Below are 22,312 nucleotides of genomic sequence, written 5' to 3' on the forward strand. Positions count from 1 at the left end.
AGCAGTCTGCAAGCTGGAATTTTACTAGCGCTGAACAACCTGGTACAGATCTGCAGTACTGAGCAATATCACAAAGAAAAACAGCTGAAGTCCAAAGCCACTTTAGCAAGGCTTATTGACTTAGATGTAGCATCAGGTGACTGGTAGGTGGCCATTGAGGGATTTCTGCAGTGTTCTGATGTAGCTAACACAACTTCTAGTCCTAAAACAGCACAAAGGCACAATGATTTGGTGCTTACCTGTAAACAGTCCGTTCTCCAACATTTCCCTGCACCAATAGCTCCATTTGCAAAATGTGACCAGTCCTTTACAGTTCAAAGTTTCCATCTGCTCGTACTACCCATTGATATATTTGCATATCATAAGATTTGCATACAACATAGTTAGTTTTTCTTTCTATGATCTTTTTAGGCCCATTTTACTCTTTCCCTCACATGGATCAGTGGCTTTAGCCATCCCCTAAAGACTTCTCAGCCTCTTCCTCTTCCGGCCCTGAACAGACACTAGCCTATTTGCTTCAGGCTTCTCATTCATCTCCCTCAGATAAAAATTTAGAAGGGGCAGGACATAGAAAATCTTAATACTTGTAGGAACATCCGCACATTGCTCCTTCTCCTTTAATGTGAAAAAGACATCAGCTTTCAAGAGCAGAAAATGTGGAGATGACAAGGAGAGACCCCTTTGGCTACACTTCACTACAACATAAATAAATATGAGAGAGAGTCAATCAAAGGGGTCCCTTACCTCTCAGCCTAGAAATGCAGACAATCTGCAAGAAAGTAAGAATGCTCGTATCATAAGTTTCTTAAGCTGCAATTAAAGTACCTGTAACAAATAGCAAAACCTGTAGTTGCAAACATAGTCCCAATATGTTCTCATGTTCTGAATGAAGGTTTTATTTCAAAGAATGTTTCACTACACCTTTGTAGTCTCTCAGCATGGCTGAAATACAGCAGTAAGAAGCAACCAATCAAATCACAGTTAGTCCAGACTTAAGTCACACAGCAACAGTCCTTTCCCAACATAATCTCAGTGTAAGATCTGGCACGGTTTGCCTCAGGAGCAGGCTTTTCCCTGGCTTTTTAAAATGGGGCTCAAGTAAGCATGAAAGAACTCAAAACAAATCATCCCCTTCAGAAATTCCAAGGTTGGGTCACAGGAGCTTGCTTCAAGCTGCAGTGCAGAACACTGACTTTATTCCTGAGGAGAAAAAATTAATAAAAGACAATTTTACATCAGGAAAGACTTTTAAAAAACTGAAACTTACCTTAATCCTAACCACTTGACAGTTCAATTTACAATATCCTGTTCAACATGGTTCAGTAAGAGTCAGAGAGCCCATTCTAGAGAAAACACTGTCGATAGTTTAATGCTTCTTAACCAATTTATTCACTTGCCTGACATTGATGACAAGCTTCTCTCTATCATGACACCAGCTGTGCATGAAATTCTCTTTTCTTGGTAAAGGATATTTCCCAGCAGGTAGGCACCACTTATGAAGTACATTGTTTCGGGATAACATTTAATACAGTGGATAGTAACTACTTCTCACCTGACTGCATTTGGAGAAACAAGATCTCACCATCTCCTACATATCTTTGAGATGTCTAAGGTTCAGACAGAAAAAATCCACCACAAACACACAACCCATGACCATTCAATATATGTTTTCAGAAACAGACATACAAAGTGCTTACATTTGATAAAGCAGGGCATAATAGCTGATGTTTGGTACTTGTTTTAGAGAACAAGGTAAAGTGAGTTAAAGTTTTTTTTTATTGCTTGGTCAGGAAACTAGGACTCAAATCAGTGATCAAACTCAGCACCTTGGTAAAGTTACAAAATAAAAACTAATATTATTATTTTCTCCTTCTCCAATTGATCTACAAATCTACAAAGAACAGCCTGTAAAAGGAATGAAGACCAGAGTACTGAAAGATGGTTGAATTTTTTTCTGCAGATTTCTTGAATCAAGAGCTAAGGCACTAACTTTAAAAGCAGTTCAAAGTGGAGAAGCATTAGAAAGCAACAGCTTTCATGAAATAAAAAAATTGTGAAAAAGCAACATATTTCTAAGTTTAAAGTAATATGTTATTTTGATTATAAAAATGCAAGACTACCTCAATTGCTGACAAAGTATGTAGGACACTATTAAGTTTTCTATCTAAACACTTCATGGAGTATCTCTGTTACCACTCTTTAGGAAACCTATTTTATAATTCAGTATCTAATTCTCCATCATAAAAACCAGCATAAGTAATATCAAACATGAGGAAGTGTCTTAGCAAAAACAAATTTATTCATCTATTTTATAAGCAAATAGGTAAATGGTCAGCAAAGCCTTTTTGCCATGACTGTAAACTTTTTATTTTAAAAAATTGTGTTAAAAACCAGTACAGGAATTTCCATTAATGTTCTAAAAAAGTTTGTTCACATCTTGAAAGAAAATACATTAGCAACATCTCCCAGCAGAATTCATCTTTAAAAAAGTAAAACTCTAGGTGCAGAGCTTTTCTACATTATAGTATCTTCTACGTTTTAATTTAACCACAAGATTGAATATCATTCATCTCTGTTATCTCTAAAACATGATCAGGAGTTTACCTTACATAGATGATATTCAATGATATTCAATGATGTGTTACACATTGCCACAGGTACTAGCATTATTAAAAGAGTGCACAACTGAATTTCACTAACAAAGCAAGACTTTTCTATATACTGCATCATTACCCTTCCTAACCAATACAGTTAATTTAGCTCTATGCCTTTAAAATCATGTACATTTTCCAAGGAAAAATACTAAAAAAACCCATGGTCCAAATTCTGCTCCCACTTACATTCACAGGATAACTCATAAGCACCATCAGGTTGTGGTTTATAGCCAAAAAGCTAAGAGAGAACCAGTGGGTTTGTGAATATAAGGGAGAAAAGAACTTGACACATGTCTGTAAACATTCACAAAAGTCTGCAGTCAAAAGTGCCGGATAGGCAGCCTATCCGCAGTACAATTATTTCATTCACAAAGAGGTGTGGGGGTAGGGAAAATGTTACGGAACATTATTTTAGATGCAAATTAAAAGGCTTTTTATGGACTTTGGAAAGACATATTTCCAGCTAGCTAAACCATACTCCGGTAAAACGTAATCCACTTCTATCCAAATACAATACAGCACCATCTCCTAGATCTCCTGCTCAGATTCTGACAGAGTACTCAATTCAGCAGCAAGCCCATGACAATATCTCAAAGCATAAGAATACCCCCAAGCCCCTCTGATCTAGTCTCCCCTTAACATACTACTGATGCTAACAGGAGATCCTCACACATACAAATAAAAGATCTGAAGAACCATACACTGATCTTGATCTATGCACGCACGAGAGGCGTGCAGCTAGACTAAAGATCATCTACAGCTTTAAGTATCTAATTTCAGTCTAGATCTCATTCTATATTAACCACATATACCATACAAAACGTAACAGAAGAATAGGTGCTTATACACGCTATTATGTATACTTGTTCTCCCCATTCAGTTTGAAAGCCAATTGCTCTATTTACACATGCCTGTTTGAATGTTCTTGATCCTGTAAGAAGCCAAACATTCAATTTCTAAGATACAAGTAGAGTCAGGGATGCTCAGCAATTCACAGGATCAGACCCTGAATCAGTTAAATGCAATCACAAATTAGGTTTGACATCTGACGCAGTTGCCTGGAATCATTTTATCCTCACGTTTCCCCCTCTTTCCCCAATTCAGACCACAATCCCACTCAAGCAGAGTGCTCCCACTAAAGTGGAGTCAGCCTTCAAAGTGAATAGGATCAGGCTCTGTCAAGCAACCACTGCAGTCTTTAAAAATGTCTGGTATTTATTGCCATCCACTCTGGGGCAGACTTGTCTGCAGTGAAAATGGTGTTCCTGGTGTTGATGGATAGTTAGCAAAACCTTCAGGCTGAGCTGTATAGTTCTCCAGAGCAGAAGCAGAGTGTGCCTTCAAGGAAGAGAAGAAGTTAGGAAACAGCACAGATAAAAACAAACAAAAACCTAAATCAAGCAAAATTTCAGGCACAATACCGGTCATACTCAAGCCAAAACAAAAAATACTTAAAGTTTAATCTGAAATATGCAAAGAGTGAAGATGAGCAATGCAGCTATATGCATGTGTTAAACTGCAGTGCAATTATTGCTCTGAAATACCAGAGTGAGAAAAGCAGTTGGATTAAGAGGAAACATGAAGAAGCATTATTGGCATTTATTTTTCAGTGTAGGAAGCCGCAGCTGATCTGGAAGGCATAGCTTAATTAGAAGCTGTAGTATTTCACTGACTCTGAGCCTTCTTTATCTACATTGCTCAAGTGTTCACTTCAATGATTTTAACTTGTAAACAAGAAAAACATTTCCTCAATGCAATCTGCATACATAGATCTACACAGAATAATTTCCAGAGCTGGAAAAGCAACATGGTTGAGATTAAGTCATTTGCTTCTTTTGATCTATTTCCTCTGATATTCAAGAGGTATCTGACAGTATTCTGCATATTGAACAGTATTAGACACGTGCTCCATCTCAAAAATTCATGTGCCACAGAACAGAGAAATCATCAATTTGAGGCACTTAACTGTCTGTTCTAGTATTTTGTATAGAAGGACAAAAATTCTTCCAGAATCCTTATTCTGTACAGAAGCCTTTTTAAACAACAGATAAATTAAATGTCTACATTATCTAATACAAATGATGATAGCTTCAATTAACCTCTGTAGGTTGCTGACTGCAATGAGTTGTTTCATGGACAAGAGAGATGATGAAACTACATATTACCTACAGCCACCTCAAGCTTATATTATGGGGACTATATTTGTGGTAACTGTCAAGACAAAGGCACTACAACAGCAAACACAAATTCAATAAAATCTGACTGTGGATGTAGAGAGGTGCATAAGTAAAGACAAAGTGGTTTTCCAAAGTATTAAAATGTCAGACTGGAACTGAGCTCAGATTTTGCACCTACATGGTCAGCTCACTAGATTTAACATAAATCTATATAAAATTTTTACTCTCTTGCCTTTTCTTTTTTTTTTCTTTCACACCTCATTTCACAAAGTTTTTTTTTTTTGTTGTTGTTGTTGTTTTTCTGAAAGAGTTTAATTCCATTTATAACCTCCAAAAGCACTGTATATTGATTGGTCCCCCCAGACCTTCAGTAAAAACATTTATCTGAGTCATTCTTTTTCATCATCCTTGTAACTGGTTCTCAGACAGGTTAGAGGTTTTAAACCATTTACGTATTTAAACTAATCCCAAGAAGTTGACACTGAAATACACGTTCAAACAATTACTGGAAGGAAAATAGTATCAACAAATAGGCACATTACCTGTAGTAGTGCCGACTGTGCAGCCGCACTATGCTGCAATTCCTGTAAGGAAGATTGTGTGGCACTTTGGGGAAAGCCAGGGATACCAGGGAGAGATAAAAGACCAGGAAAAACTGCATTTCCCGGTGTCTGTAGTCCAGAAGTCAAACTGAAAGAAATCAAGATGTGGCTGTTACTAGGAATATCTGCATGACATTTTATCCTATCTTTCTCTCTGTATAAGTTTATGCCTATCTTAATTTCTAAACCACATAAAGGCCAGAATTTCCAAACAGAAGCCCACTCTTTACCCGCCTACAAATTATTCATGCACACACAAACCAAGACCATCTGGAACACAATGTGCCTAAGAAGGGAACTCAGAAATTTTTGTATCTTGTCTAGGCCTACTATTCATACACAAAAAACATACACAAAACTCTGCTAAGTACTTCCTTAAAATATGGGAACATCTAGGAACATCGTCTGCCATTACCTGGACACGTCAATGGATGCCAACGTGGAATCCATTCACATAAAGGCCTAGGAGGTGCCAAGTATCCTCATCTGGGACACAAGACTACTCAGCACCTCGCTGGGTTAGACTGTGGTAACCAGAATGACCAAGAGCAACCTATTTAGTAGCTACTTTATTAGTTTCTAAAGACAGCTGGCAATGTACTGGTGAACTAAGTTTACAATTTAACTGTAATTACTAACTGTGACTGAAAATAATGTCTCTGCATAAAGTAAAACCACAGTTTTGCTCAAGAGAAAAAGAAATGGTTCTGACCTCCTTCAGAAACAAAACATACCCAGCCTGTGCAACAAGTGCAGAGTTGAAGTTTGAGCTAAAGGCCGAGGCAAACCCTGGCAGGACCGGAGCCGGAGATGGGGCTGTGGCAGCTGCCGGCAACGGTGCAACTGCTGCTACTGCAGAAGATGCCTGGAGGCCAGGGAAAGAAGGGAGAGCAGGAGTGACAGAGGGTGTGTTAGAGACAGGAAAACCAGGGAAGGATGGGTTTGATGATCCCAGAGGTCCCTGGGCAACAGAAAAAAGGGAAGGGACAGCACTGGACAAGTTAAGCGAAAAGGGTGGAGCGGAGACTGTTGCTGAGGCGGCGAGTCCTGAGAGTACGGCGGCTGTGGAGCTCACATGAGGGGCAGACACAGCTGAAGCAGTTGTAGACGGAGTAGCTAACAAAGACCCTGGGAGAGTGACGGGTGGTGTAAGTGCTGGATTACCAGTAAAAGCAAAGTTACTGGTTAGAGACGTGAAAGGAGGAAGTCCATTAAATACGGGGGCAATGGGAGCAGTGGAGCCATGGGGGGCGAGGGAAATGGAAGCCAGAGAACTGGAGTTGTTTAGAGGAGCACTCAAGGAGGAGAGACCTGACAGCGCTGGATTCAGGGAACTGGGTAAACTGACTGGCACTGAAGCTGCTGAGGTGTATGCACGCCCAAGCGCTGACAGTCCTATAGTGCCATGAGAAGGGCCAGCTGAGTGAGAAGGACCTTTGAAGGCTGAGAGGGTAGGACTCATGGGTTCTGTTTTGACTAGAACCTGTGGAATACTTGTGGTAGCTGGGGCTGATGAGAGCTGCTGGTCAGGATTAGTAGGGCTCGTGCCATGCAAGAGGGAGGCTGATGAGCCACAGTTGACTGGCATAATCGATGGTGAAGTGGTCAAAGGTGACTGTGCAGGCAATGTTGGAGGAGTGGAACTAGAATTGGTCACAGATGGGGATGGAAGACCTGGAAAAATGGCCAGCCCGGGTGTGGAGGAACGCTGTGGGGTGGGGGTGGCTGATGGAGTATAACATTTGTTGACAGAGGAAGTGGGAGGGTCAGAGCTTTGATTAGCTAGAGCAGAAAGAGAGGCAAGCTCACTCGTCATAGCAGAAGGTAAAGCAGATGAATTGATTAATGAAGTGTCATTTGATGTCAGAAATCCTTTTAAGACAGACAAAATTGGGTTAGGCAGGCTAAGTGAACCAGGAATGGTGGTGGCAGGAGAATTAGCAACTGTAGAGGGAACAGGACTAGAAATCCCTTGGACATTGGGTGGCAAGGACAAAGGGAGACCAGCAAAAACTGATGACAATGGAGTGGGATTGTTAGCTGAAGCAACTGAAGAGGTTGCAGAGAAAGGGAGGCCAGCAAATGGTGCAGTAGCAGATGCAAAAGCTTCATTAGGTGCAGGCGTGGCACATGGTGTGGAAGAACCTTGTGGAGCTGGTGTAGCAGTGGGTATAGAAGCCAGCCCAGAGAAAACTGCAGGGATGGGTGTAGAGGTAGCACTGTGAACAGAGGTGACAGGAACACCAGGCAATGACAGGGATTTGATGACAGTCGGGGTTGGAGTGGATGGCTGAGATGTATGGATGGAAGAGGAGACCTGTCCTGGGAAAACAGGAAGGACAGGGGTAGACATGTTCATCCCAGAGATGAGTGGAGTTGCAGGTGCTAATGGATGGCTTATTGCCTTGACAGGTGATGGGGTAGGGACTGGAGTAGCAGCAGGTGTTGAAGGATTAGAACCATGAGGAGTAAAGAGCTGATTCGCTTGTGCAGAAAAAGCTGCAAAGAAACAAAACTGGTAAGAATACTTGAAACTGTCAGAAATGTTTGAAATCAACACAAAACACATTTTATACAGCATTTCAAATTATGATACACAGGCAATAGCTAACATATAACATCTATATATAAAAAAAGCCACACTGGAAACGAAACGGTATGTACAAACACATCACACAAGCTGTACATGACGTATGCTACCACTTCTCTTTAGAGCACTTTGTGACATTCACCACCTCTTCATAATCTCATGCAAGACAGTTGAGATATTCACGTATACTCCATAAGAACAGTTAAGTGATACAGGTAAACACCCTCCCTCTGATTCCTAAAATCTAGCGTTACCCAAACCACATCTAACATTCCACTGGCGTCAGATCACCTGGGCTCCTCTGCATTCACTCTCACTGAAGGTCACAATTTCCTTCAGAACCACTTAATTCAATGTATCATGATTTCAGAGAAGTTTAGTCAACATCTGAAGAAAGCTGATTTCAGGTGCTGGTATTTTTCTTTCTTTCAAACCAGGTCATTCTCTTCACTGTGTTTCCTTCATACTTTGATTCTAAGAAGGTATGCTTTTAAATTCATGTATCACACTACAGTATTAAACTAACATTGGCACTTGACCTTATCAACAAGTATTTCTGGAAGTCTGAAGCCAGGCGTCTATAACTGAGGCAAGCACCTGACACTACGAGTATGGACTTAAATCAACCCTACAAAGCAAGTAAAAGAGACATCAGTCAAGCTGAAGGAAAACAGGGAGGCACACGGCTAACAGGGCTGTGGAGGTTTGGCAGAAAAAAATGCCTTTATGAACACTGGCACATCAAGAACCTGATATCTCTACATCTAGATCCTTGTGGAATATAAACGTGTTGATTAATCTCAAATAACCCTCATATTTTATTTACTTTTAAAATGGTCTAGCTTGCCAATGGTCTGCAAGCAGATCATTGATACAACCAGCCAAACTCAACACCCCTAAGTTTAAAATAGGCTAGATTTCTCTCCCATATAAGTTCTATGCATGCACAAAACTAAAAATTGAATATTTAAAATCCTGGACCTAAGTTGATACAACAAATTTTGTTATGTATTTTATTTTTTATTTTATATTCTATTTTATTATGTATCTTGAAACTCTAAAATGAGTAAGCTTGCAAACAAACCACTTCCTTGTATATAGTCTTTTCCAAAAACCTAGACCTAGATTGCTCTGATCTGGATTCTGTCTGTTCCTTCAAGTTTCCAAGTTGAATATTCTCCTAATGATCACAGTTTGTAATCCAGTCAGCAAAGATAATCACCAAAGAAACACAGCAGGAATAGAACTGTTACTGAATTTCTTTTCCTAAGAGATGCTTTTACTTCTTATACTGTACTGATTTACCTCTATAAACTACCTTGTAAATTCATGTACACTTAAAAGGTATATATGAATAAAGTGATTCTTTGAAATAGCAGCCTTCCTGTAGAACCATCCTTGGGCATAGGAGAAAAGACAAAATGTAACTTTTTTTTTCCCTCTGGAAATATTTACAGGAGCTAAACTTATCATGGTCATGCTATCTACTTTGAGTATTTGCTAATATGTCTGACTCAACATAGCAGATTCTTAGTTTATATTTGTCAAAGTTAACAAAGTTTTTATCAAATACTTTCTATAAGTAGCTCAACTTCCAATTTATTATTATTATTTGTATTATATCACCTCAATCCCCAATCTCCAGTACACTAAGTACCACATAAATACAGACCAAAAAAACGCACAATTCTCTTCTGAAAAAAGAATTGGAATTTAAAGTGTAAGACAAAATTGCAGGAGACATACTTGGATTTAACAGTTAAGACATTCTACATATGGATTTCAACAAACAAAGAACAAAGAATCTCTCTTCTGTATTCCTAGTCTTCCACTGCAACTAATATATGAAATTAAAAAGTGTATGGATTTTCAAATAGATGTCTGAGGTTTTTAACAACTGTAAAAAATACTAACGAAGTGTTTCAGTGCACTACGTTGCAAAGCATATCTTGATTTAACTTTTTGCATTTCTTACATACATATACAGATACTTAATATAAAACTTAATGAGCTAACACAAATGGCCAGATTTTAACTGTTTAATACTTTTAAGTGTAAAATGCCTGAAAATTTTTATCAGTTTTCAAGAGATTCTCTTGCAACAGCAATTAAATACATAGATCGTTATGGAAATCCTACTAAACAAATAAGTTATTTACATTTTCAGAATAATTAGTGGAGTTACAAACAACACAATAAGCCCCCTGCAGATTTGCAATTTACCTTGATTTTGGGAAGGTTTTGCCTGGCTGGAAAGGTCTTCATTTTCTAAACAGAGAACAACAGCTAATTACTTAAAAGCAAATGGAACTCGAGCAGTGAATGATCCAGTCAGAACAAGGAAGGAGGAGAAAATATCATGAACATTTTTAAAGCTATGCGTGCTTTACCTGCTACCACTTGATTAGCAGTATATGGTGGAGGAGCTGGTAAGCCTGGAGCTATGACATTAGCCATTGGAACTAAGCCAGCATTGTTGTAAGCACCTAAAAGAAGAAATGCAACATACACCTTAATTGCCAGAAGAACACGCATAAGAATGACCTAGGAAATGTCTTCCCTTGGAAAGAACATTTTCAAGATTATAAGACATTACTTCACCAAAAAGCCAGTTGTTAATCATCCAGGCTGCTGCCAATGTCTGCCTGAGTGACATGCACTGTGATCCAAATTTTACTAAGGGCAGTTCTCTCATCATTTTTTACAACAGAACCAAGCAGAAGTAGAAATTAAAATTTTGCACCTTGAAAGAGCCTGAAAAAGACAGGTTTCAATTGCTTTCACTTCCATGTAGCCTGAAAAACTTAAAGGGGAGTAAAGAATCAGAGTATCTGCAGCATCATTTGTTCTTTTTCTATTCCTAACTTAAAGGCTGTTGCAGCTCTTCTTTTAATATTAAAGCCTTTACAAACAAAAGAGCCAAACATACCAATGATCACGCTCAGCCCTCCCATCACTAGTCAGAAAATTCAGAGAATGATGTCACATCTCTGTACAAATAAAATTCTTAATCAACCACTCTTCAATATTTATTTAAATGTGAAGAAATCAAAATGGGATAGCAGATGATTTTTATATAAAATGCTTACTGTACTTAACATGTCAAAAAAAAACTTTCTTCCCCTCCTTATTCTTTGGAGCAACTTGAACTGCTGTTTGATAGCTATAGCATACAGTTCTGATGAAGAGTATAAGAATTTAACTCACAGTAATATAAATACAATTCACAATGGTCCTGAATGACTATTTTAAGAGTATATAAACTCATGCTTCATTGTAAAAGGCACCACTTGAAAAATACTCCAAGTGCAGTAATTTAACATAAAAAAACCCTTTCTGATTTCACAGTTTCATAGAAGTTCTTCTTAATGTTATGATTTCTTGCAGGACAACTCATGATCCAAAATCAGAGAAGTAACTAATAATCACTGTGTCACGGAGGAAGCAGATATTATACCATAACATGTAAGAGGCAGAAAATAAAACATCATTCCAACTTTTCTACCCGTTGCTTGAATCAGATTCAATAATTTCAGGTCAGTAACTGCAATCTCATTAAAAACAATTTTATATACAGGTATGTATCATTAGCCGTCAGTTCCCTTGTCACAAGGGCTTTCTAAAACCATGCTGCAGTTTAATAAGGCCCTGAAACCATAAAAAACTATTCTATATACTAAAATGTACTAGTATTTATGTCCAGTCACAGGCCAAATTTTGTGCCCTAACTGATTTTGCATAGGATTTATTAAATATAAATTTAAACTGGTCTGCAAGTTTACAGTACGCTTTTTGGAGAGCAAGCCATTTCTAGGGCACAAGTCATCAGACTTTAGCTGCTAGTACTGCCCATTTTTCTGGACTGATATAAAGAGATTAGTAGACATTAAGTTGATTAGATGACTCACTTTTCAATATCCTTGCCAAATGGTCTATCACACTTTCTCATCAATTGCCTTAAAAACTCCCTGAAATTCCTAACACCAGTGAAAAGCAAGCTTGCAAACCAGAGCACTCTTCATTTTGTAGTACAGTATGTCAAGACCAAGAAGAGTTTTCATCTGCTGCACAAAAAGACTTCTGCCTGCCTATATAAGTACTCCAACCTCCTATTCCAACGAAATGTCAGTTTTATAGTCCTGCAAGCAAAGTCTGTGTCACTTATTTGTGTCACTTGCTAGGAAGAGCACTTCGGCAGATTGAGTCCAGTTGCAGCTGAGACAAGTGCTACCAAGTGCCTTGCTATCACCACTAATGTCTTAAATTAAACAACTGATGCAGCAGAACACAGAGAGGAACTTACAAAGAAAGGCTCTGTCTTGCCTGAGGCACAAGGATAGGAACAGTCAGGCAAAATGTAAAGTAGCAAGGGCAACTGTTATGTCCCTTCTGAGACTGAAATCTACATGCCTAAAATTTTCTTTTAGGAAACTGTATTCCATTGTGACAGGCAGCAAAGTGCTTTTACTGAAGTTAACCGAGAAACAAATTACAGCAAGTTGCTACATCTTTCCACCCAACTCAGTGCTGTGCATGACCATATCCTAAGTTTGGCACGACAGCAACAAGTCAACAGACTAGCCAAGCCAAAATTCAAACCTCGGTCAAACATTAAAACAAAGACACAGCCCTAGTTTTGTCCAACACACATGCCTCCCATAAATGAATTACTCTGGCATCAAACAGGATTGGTATTCTGTCTTACGATGTTGGTGTTCAAAAAATAATTAAATATATATTCCTCTTTTTGTCAACTCTGTATTCTTGACAAAGAGGTAGAAACCAGTACCCAGAGCATGCTTAGGGAGCACAAACCAATTTCAGAAATGGTCAGAAAACTGACACTGAATTACTTAAAAGGCAAATGTATGAAACAATAGTATCAACCTAAAACATATAGAAGCCTTACTTGGTGCAATAGTTGCATGTGGCCGACATGGTGGGATGGGGTATGGAACAGGCTTGTGTGGATTGTAGGTTGATGGAGCCTACACAAACGAAAAACAAACAGAAGAAGCAATAATGAATGCATTACCTGTTGTTTCACAGAAACCTAACATTAGATACTATTACAGGCAGCTGTTCTTCACAGTAAATATATTTATGATATCAAATTCCTTTGCAATATCCACAATAACAGCAAATATTTCATTATTTCTAAAGAGAATGAAACAAACATCACTTTAGATTTTAATGTAAAACTGAGCACAGGTGGGAAAGGAAACTCCTTCTTGTAGTCTTCACACTCTGCAGTCTTGGAACGATTTCCCATTTTAAAGATAAAGCAGATCTAAAACTAATGAATGTTGCCTTTAAAATAATACAGATCAGTGGGAAATATTTCGTAATAAAAGTGTAAATAAAACATTAGAACAATACTTCCAAATAGCATTAGCTTCTTTGAAAGTTTGTCCTACGTGCTTAAAAACATTGAAATATAGATCAGAAAAAAGAACCTTCCCCTAAAGCACTGCCATAATTCACACTTCCAAGATGCATTTTTATGTTCATGTAGCAAAACCCCAGAGACTGTAACATAAAATTGTATACATTTGTGCCTAAAGCTTCTAGTAGCTCATGACAAACTACTAAAATTGCTTTTAGTTTTCTCTTCTGCTACTGTAGTTTAAATTCTGCCTTTGAATGCATGCATGCTGTATCCACTAGAGAATCATATTCTCTGAAGAAATAATATAGAGTTTGATTCTTTTAAAGTTAAATACAAAAATTTTAGGTCATATTATCTTTATTATAAAAGCCCAGCTTTGTTTAAATTGCTGCTCTTCTTGAAACATTAACAGTATTTAAGATAAAAGCCTTATTAAATCCGCAGTCAGATTTTTTTTTTCTTAAAAGTTTCATTAATTCATTCATTTGTTACACATACTGGTTTGGATGGTCCAAGTATACGGGCTGCTATTCCCTTTCCTTCATTAGTACACTCTTCTGTGTCCTTTTTGATAGGAGTTCCCTGAAACAAGAGAAAATCATCTATTAGGTATTAATTTAGAAATAAATCTTGCTATAGAATTGCTGATATATTTGCCTTATTTCTAAACCAAATTGAGTTTTTGAATATTCTGAAAGTGACACTTAATAATGTCTGTTAGAAAAAATAAACTGTCTTCTATGCTTGTTAAATGTGAAGTGAGAGCATTCCAATAGCTTGGCGTGCAACATTGGGCTTTTCCTCTAAAGAGATGCATGGTAAACAAGTCCACGTTTCTGACATAATTAGAATTGAGTTTTGACCTCTGTACATGATAACTTACATTTCCATTTCTTGAAATGTTCACAGGAAATATTCAATTTGGCTGTTCAAGAACTACACTAAGATTATCAGTAGTAATGTAGTGACCGTATTAGGCCATCTTACTTACCTACCAGGAAGGCTCCTTATATCTCTTCTGATTCTGCCATATATTCCTATAGTTTATTTACAACGTTTTTCTTTATAAGAACAGCACCTTATTTATGCAGTAATCTTTATACAAAGCAGCACAGGAAAAATGCACTAGTAAAAATAATGCAAATACACTGTGAAAGTGTTATGGGGTACTATAATAAAAAACATTGCTTTCAATTCCACTCCTCCTTACATCTATACAAATCCTAGTTTGGTTATACTATAATGAATCCTAAATCAAGAATGCTGTGAAAAGCAAAGGCATAAGATTGTGCTTACTGGAAAAATTCCATTTATACGGCTTGGTTTGCCCTTGGGGTAAGGGTTGCCAGGAATCATGCCACACGATGATATCATAGCATGGGGAGCCTTACAACCTGTTTTTGAAGCCTGCAAAACAATCAAGAAAGGTCATTATTTGCTATCAAGTTCAATGCTTTAAAGAAATATATTAATATTTCACGACATTTAGACTGCATAAGTCAACCTACAGGGAACAACTCAAAGCTTTGCCTCTATCTGTCAGATCTTAGCAAATAGTCCTTGTGAGGTTCTGCCAAAGTCCGCTTTGCTTTGAGTAACTCTACTCACCCCACCTCTGCTTGTACTGAACTTAGGGTTGAACACTTGGTCTTCTCTAAAACAAACTCAGACTGTTTCCTTAAGTATTGATTGTCTCTGAACCTATTTTCCATATTATTCTGATGTCTGACAAAAACTTCCCTTTTTTTTAAAGCACGTATTTTGCAGCTTCTTCTTTTAGCCTGCTTTCCACCAGTTGTTCCCAGCAGTCCTCATGGGAAGTCTTCACCCCGCAATGACCATAAGGATGCAAACAATACCATATTTGACAGAATCAAGGAAAATAGAGTATCTGGACTACCTGCTCAAGAATTCTTCTGCACCTTTTCTTCTCTGACATATTAATTCTGAACAGATCTTCAATAAGGCGGTAATTCTGAGCATCAACAATGTTGCTACAAATAAAAACGATGACAAATGATTACTACCATTCCATATGCTTATCACAAATAATGTACTACTGACAAGCCAGTATCCAACAATACATTAAAAAGCATAATTAGTTCAGGTCATAATGTTACTATTATTATTAAAGCAAAAAACTCAGGCTTAAGTATGGACTTTGTACCTCTAAGTGAAACATGGTATCAAAATTGCTGATGAATGTGGAACAATGGACAACAATGGCTGGACTTCATGGTAAAAATAGCTATGCTGACAAAATGGATTTTGCATTACAGCATTTTGTCAGAAAAATTTAATTACTACTAGCATACAATTCCCAGCACAGCAGAAAACCACCAGCTAATGAGTTCATCACTGTTTCTTACTACACTGGTAGGCAAACAAATTTTCATCCTATTTATTCCACAGTGAAAAAGATGAAACCCCTGGCAATTCTATCCACATTCTGCAGAGCTTGTGAAAGTCCTCAGATACCTCCAAAAACTACCCTTCCTTTCTTCTTGTTCCTCTCCCAAAAATAACACTAGACACTCCAAGAAGAACAACAAAATCTGCATGTACAGGAAGCCTAATGTCTGATTCCACCTGCCTTTTTCAAAACCCTGACCACAGCACCTTTACTGCTGTCAAATATCACACCCCCACCAAGCTACTGGAAACATAAAACAGCTGCTTAAAGGACAAATTATCAAAGGAGAAAAATATTAGAATAAACAGAATCAGCAGAATGTTGAAGAAAGCCAAGAAAAATACCTTATAGATGGTATTAAAATGTGATCAATCACACCAGCTGAAGTGTAACAACAGAAGAGCCTATGAGCTCCAATTCTATTTCAAGAAGCAGGACAGGTTAGTTTATTATGCCATCCTTTAGGATGCCCTGTTTTGCTTTCGTCTGAAGAGACTAGGAGCATTCATACAGATTCTCACAGCTCAACTCCAAAAATAAGGTCATGCCTATATCCTCAATCTATGGGTATCTATATCACAAATCTGTATCCCTCCAAATGTTTAAACCAGCACAGCATTCATATGCAAGGCAGACATACAAAATGCAAAAACAAAAAAAACAAAAAAAACACACTACCACCACCAGAAACCAAACAGAAAAGTTCCAATATAAACATGTGTAAGAGGTAAATTTTTTGAGGCTGCTATGCATAGTTGGAAAAAAAAAAAAAAAACACTTTCTATACAATCATACATTTAGAAAATCTATACATCTTTTACAGACATTAAATCAGTAAACAAAACGTTTCAATTTAAAAGTAGTATTTACTTAACTCATTTTTATATATGTAATACTTAGAGGACTTGCAAATGCAAAAGGGTAAATGCTCAGAGCGCTCTGGTCTCAAGCCTTTTACATTTCAGTGAGCAGAAATAGGCTTAATGCCCTCTTCATTTTCAAAAATATTTAAAGACCACTGCAAAGCAACACTTTTCTAGCAAACAGAAGAGGCGTGCACAAGACTCAGATGGAATTCTGCACAATGTCTGCTTCTATTTTTTCTTTTACAGCCCTATCAATAATGGATATGTGCTTTCCCTTAACTGGCCACAGTTCTTCATTCTAGAAGTATATTAAGTTTTACATACTCAAACGTTAGCAAAATACAATAAATACATCATAAGGAAGTAACGCATGAGAGGTACTTACGAAGCTAAGATTTCAAGGGCGATAAGTTTATCTTTACTGAATGTGAAGCAGTTGAGAATATTAACCATTTTTGATGCGGGCACTGCCACTATTTTCTGACAAGCAAGCAAGAAAAAAAAAAGTGGATATAAAACAATGCACTACAATTACTTTAAAATAAAAATGACACTCAGTAACAGCTTTGTATCATGTATTTCAGCAAACAAATATTTATTTAATTTCTGTGAAGGAGATTATATGTGCTAAATCCTGTACAAGGAACACTACAAAGCATTTGTCAAAAGCAGAGATATTAGGAAGGTTAACACTAGTTAGAGGGCTACATTATTCTCGTGTTACACAGGAAAGTCAAAGATACTTTAGTGAGAAAAAAATACCCTGGTTAAATGTATGAGATTTCATTAAAAAAAAAAAAAAAAAGGAAACACTGAAGATTAAAGGGTAGACCTATCAGTTGCAAAAGCACACATCATAAAATTAAAATGAGATTAAAAGAGCAAACATACTCCACAAAATGATTCCAGTAGAACTTACATGTTGTAAAGCCTTTATTGCCTTGAGCTGTGGTTCAGCCCAAGAAAAGTATCTCAGTAATTCAACAACCTGCAACAGAAAAGCCATCAATTAATCTTTTATGTATATTCAAAAGTGATGCTAATAGCATCAACATCATCTTTCCATTCTTGGAATACAGTGGTATACAGTTAAAAACACAAACCTATCTGTGATATTTGACTACCTCAGTGCCCATCAATATCTAATGTTCTTTTTATGTCCAAGTAGTCTCCTAAATAATCATCCTATGTCTTGAGATGATATGGAAGTATTTAAAATAGATACTTATTCCTCTTTATGTATTCCTATATATCCACAATTGCCACAGTATGAGAATAAAAAAAAAAAAAAGCCTTTGTAAAAGCTTATTAACATGCACTATGTCAAACAACATATTTACTAAACGTGGATAGAAAGCAAAGAATCAAGCAAGCAAGCAAACAACAACAACAACAACAACAAAAAACAGATAGAACCAAAATAACAGCTGGGTACTTATTGTAATACACCAGTTTAGAAGATACATGCAAAATAATCCCAAATTCCATGATTAATTGCCCCAATTTTCCTCACACAAGAGGAGCTAAAATGCAATGGTTTTGCTAACATAAAATAACTTAGTATTACTTTTAGCAGATTAATGTTGATATAATAATTAGAAAATATATCTCCCTAGTTAATAAATAAAAAAGTGAGTATGATCAGCCTCAGTATGACCGAAGATGCAGTCTTTCTGTACCACTAAACACACAAAACCAACAGCTCCCATTAAATCCATGACAGTGTTGACTTTTACCTGTTCACTAGAGAAGTATCCATGAACATATTCAATAGCTTTTAATTTGTACTCAGTCAATACAGCCTAGAAGATACAGAGGGGGAAACAAAAAAAGACAAAACACATCAGTAGCCCCTCAAAATTAAAATTATAGCACAATCATCTGTTAGATCAAACTATTAATCTAAAAAACATACCCAACCTTACAAAATGACCTTTGCATCAATTAACTGCAGTATTTCTAAGTGACACTATATTCCTCAGTGAATTAAAGGAACAATGAAAAGCAGAGACACCATTTAATTTTTCTGTTTTAAAAAATACTCATTTGGGTTTAATTCATTTCACATTGTTTTTTTAGTTTAAAACTGAACTGAAAGAACATCATATGCATTCTTCCTTTTGCCACTATGGTTTACATCAACATTATGCTAAATACAGTTCATTATTCACTCAATCCCCTTGTACGTTCCTATAACATAATTAGCAGAGTGTCTTACTGCAGTGAATTTATGTAGAGACTGGGTAACAAGACTGGATGGACAGAATTAAGTATGCCAGAAATGTGATGTTGTCTTATCATTACCTTACCACAGTTCAAAATTGAACATGCAACCATTAAAACAAAGGAAGCAAGGCAGCTTAATGCAGTACTGGCCTCCACTTCTGACCTGGTGGTAAGACAGTTTTGTTGACAATCACACAGGCCAGCAGCTGGGGTTGCCTCCCTCTCCTTGTGTTCCGCTCACTGGTACTCATGCAGCACAGGAAGACAGGACACCTTCTTCTCCAGTTTCCAAGCCCCCCATCTATCTCTAGCTCTTACGCTAAATATCCTGGTCATCTTCAGCTTCATCCACCCCCATTTCTCCTTTCCCCAACTGCATAGCATAGCCCTAAAACCGCCCCCCTACTCTTTCTGATTTTTGCCCCTTGCTCCTCCACACAGACAGAAATGAAGGTCTCCATCACTGCAATCTGTCTGTAGGAGCACAGCTGTGCAGAAACACACTTGCACACTGATTGAGGCAAACCCCTCTACCTCATTAAGAGACCAAGACTACCAGAAACACTGAAGCCACAGGGGATTCACAGCCACTTCTACATCATCATTTTTAATTCTCTCCCATCCTTCTCTTCCCATATAAAGGGAAAAAAAAAGAAAATAACATGTCATGTAACAGTTTCTTTACAAAAAGAAATGTCAGTCCTTAAATCAACAACAGAATAACATAACAAAAATAGCACAAACAGAAAGCAGTGCTCTGAAAAGGATATTTTGTTAATAATCCTAAATATGTATGGGGAAAGATGGCACTAAGCTACACATTAAGACATTTGAATAATTCTTTCCTGATAATTGTGGGGTGAAAATGAAATGTACCCACACTAATTACTTGTGAGCCAGTTAATAAATAAGGTTCTACTCCAGAGCTAGACTAAGTTTAAACAAAGAGCTACCAACAAAGATACAGATGTCACATTGATACAGCACAGCTAGTCTTAACAGCGCAGTGCTGATCCTTAGATGAACTGTAAATTTGGTTTACAGGAATACAGGCAGAGAGCATACAGGAAATATAATTGCCTGCAATCACATGTCAAAACCCCTTTTGTCTGAAGCATTTAGTAATCACAGAGCGTATTCTGAAGGGCTGCAATGCAGACATGATGTTTGAAACATTACTCATTCCCACCACCGATTCTCAGAAAAAGTACTTCACATGCAAGTTGCTCCTTGATTTTTTCCCCAAATTTTCCATAAAATATCTTAGACTAGGATGGAAGTCCACACCCTGAAACCTCTTAATCTGTCTTTTTTAGATGGTTACACAGCATACATATACATACCCCTAAACCCATCTGTTTTATTAAGGGGTGTTTGAGGCCCTACACAAAAAGGAAGCGAGTGCTGTGGTGCTAAGGAAGACCATCACTGGGGCTCTGTGCAGGGGTGGTTTGTACCTTGGTGCACCCCAAAAGGACACTACTCCCACCACAGTCACTGTGGCCCCGAGCACTGGCTGGACCAAACCTGTTCTCTGTAGCACCCCAGTGTCTGCAGGCAAACACCCCCCCCAAAACAGCTCATGATAACAAACTCCCAGGACAAGCCCTTCCTTTCCTCACCACCACAGCTTTACCAGCACACTGGTGACATACATCACCCCTGCTTTAATGTTTCAGCTACAGCAAAACGCCTCACCGCAGGTTTGCACTTCCCACACAAGGCAGGAACCATCCTTTTATTTGTCTCTCAGTTCCTGAAGGGTCCAGACATTTTTTTCTACCTCCTTGTCCACTTCCAGCAGTTGGGGAACTGCCCTAAACACTGATCTCTAGTTCCTCTGTTAAAAGCAAGCCTCTGTGCAGAAAGAAGTGAGAGCATCTGTCAGATAACGGGAAGCCTGGGTTTCACAGAATCACAGAACCATCTAGGTAGGAAGAGACCTCCAAGATCACCTAGTCCAACCTCTGACCTAACACTAAGTCTTCCACTAAACCATATCCCTAAGCTCTACATCTAAATGTCTTTTAAAGACCTCCAGGGATGGTGACTCCACCACTTCCCTGGGCAGCCCATTCCAATGCCTAACGTGGCTTTGTTTGTGTCTCTGCTTCCCACATCAAGCAAATATTTTGCTCAGGGCATTTTTAACAGGTGATGTGCAAACAGAACCCATGAAGGGGACCAAAATCCAGGCCTCCACAACCTGGAGGAAGGCATGCACATGCTCCTGAGCAGGGGGAGATGGCAAAATGCATCTTGGTCATCAGCCCTCTTATGTGTTTCATCTCCAAAATACATACAAAAAATAACTCACATTATAAGCCCACTTCTCCAGATGAACTAAGCAAATGCCCTCCCCTCACTTAAGAACTATTCGGTTAGTTTGACTTTTCATCCTGCTCTACCTTGAGAGAGAAAAAGTCATGATAAATTATTCCAATGTTTATTTCAGACAAGCATTTTTTCAAGTGCATCTGGTCCACGCTTTCAGCACTGAATTAACATCACGTCAGTTTTCTCAGAGAATAAAAGTATCTCAAACAGAGCAAGCACATCACAACAGCCATATGCTATTATATTTGATATACAATGACTAGGATATACCAGTAACACAGAATTACAGTTTTTCAAACTGAAGTGCAATTTAGTCTTTATTGGAGCCTCGAGTGATTATTAAAGAACACAAATGAACGTGGTGTGTTCATCATATTTTAGATGAAATGGTTAATCTGGCATGCAAAACGAAAAGTTACCTTTCTAATTTCATCCAGCACGGTCTCAAACGATTTCTTATCCATCTTTATTAGTTCATTCAATGCAGATATACGAAAAGGGTAGGGGAAAAAAAAATACTCCAGGCCAAAGATTTTAACGAGAGGATATATAAAAATATATATGATTAGCTAAGATATATAGATTAGTTAAAAATTTATAGATTAGTTAAAAAACACCGAGCAGGACGGGCGGCCCGGGCTCTCCCCAGCCCCTGAGGCTAGCGCTGACGGCTCTGCACGGCGGCTGGCCGCGGGACAGACGGACAGGGACAGACGGGCGGCAGCGGGGCCATCCCGCTCGCCACGGCCCGGCACCGAGCTGAGGCGAGGCGCTGAGAAGCTCCGCTGCCCCGGTCCTGCCACTCTGCTGGGCGCGCCGCTATGACGCCAAATCTGGGCACCGCTCGCCTCCCGCGGTGCCTGAGGAGAAGCAGCACCCCCGAGGCGGCCCCGCAGCTCTCCCGGCTCCTCAGAAACGCCGCACACAGCGCGGAGCCTTCCTCCCGTGCGCCTCCTCCTCCTCCTCCTCTCCTCATCCCCGCCGGGCCGGCGCCATTTTGGGCACCCCGCCGCCATTTTGTGGGCGGGCGCTGCCCGGGGCCCAAGCCGGTGTCACGG

At 38.5% G+C, this 22,312-nt stretch overlaps 1 protein-coding gene across 2 annotated transcripts; it reads right to left on the reverse strand.

Annotated features, from left to right (window-relative positions):
- Positions 1-882: 882 nt before the first annotated feature.
- On the reverse strand, positions 883-22,259 carry PROSER1 (proline and serine rich 1). Of its 2 annotated transcripts, none has more exons than XM_082755753.1 (13): positions 21,674-22,258; positions 18,428-18,493; positions 17,611-17,679; positions 17,077-17,171; positions 15,313-15,406; positions 14,709-14,819; positions 13,911-13,994; positions 12,933-13,011; positions 10,414-10,509; positions 10,247-10,291; positions 6,168-7,932; positions 5,374-5,521; positions 883-1,200 (listed from the first exon to the last, which is right to left on the reverse strand). In XM_082755753.1, exons 1-13 carry the CDS (start codon positions 21,716-21,718, stop codon positions 1,195-1,197), a joined length of 2,703 nt encoding a protein of 900 aa, XP_082611879.1. In that variant the 5' UTR covers positions 21,719-22,258; the 3' UTR covers positions 883-1,194. The 2 variants fall into 2 exon arrangements, with proteins under 2 accessions (XP_082611879.1, XP_082611878.1); XM_082755752.1 differs by lacking the exon at positions 883-1,200 and adding an exon at positions 1,209-3,992 and having other exon boundaries at positions 21,674-22,259.
- Positions 22,260-22,312: the final 53 nt, after the last annotated feature.

The sequence above is a fragment of the Aythya marila genome, assembly GCF_965140915.1.
Source record: "Aythya marila genome assembly, chromosome: 1".
NCBI lineage: Eukaryota > Metazoa > Chordata > Aves > Anseriformes > Anatidae > Aythya > Aythya marila.

Coding starts and splice junctions, on each gene's coding strand:
- PROSER1 (XM_082755752.1), bottom strand. CDS start 21,718: ATGGATAAGAAATCGTTTGAGACCGTGCTGGATGAAATTAGAAAG. Junction 13,995..14,708: donor GTATAAATGGAATTTTTCCA/GTAAGCACAATC, acceptor CTCTTGTTTCAG/GGAACTCCTATCAAAAAGGA. Junction 13,012..13,910: donor TACTTGGACCATCCAAACCA/GTATGTGTAACA, acceptor TCGTTTGTGTAG/GCTCCATCAACCTACAATCC.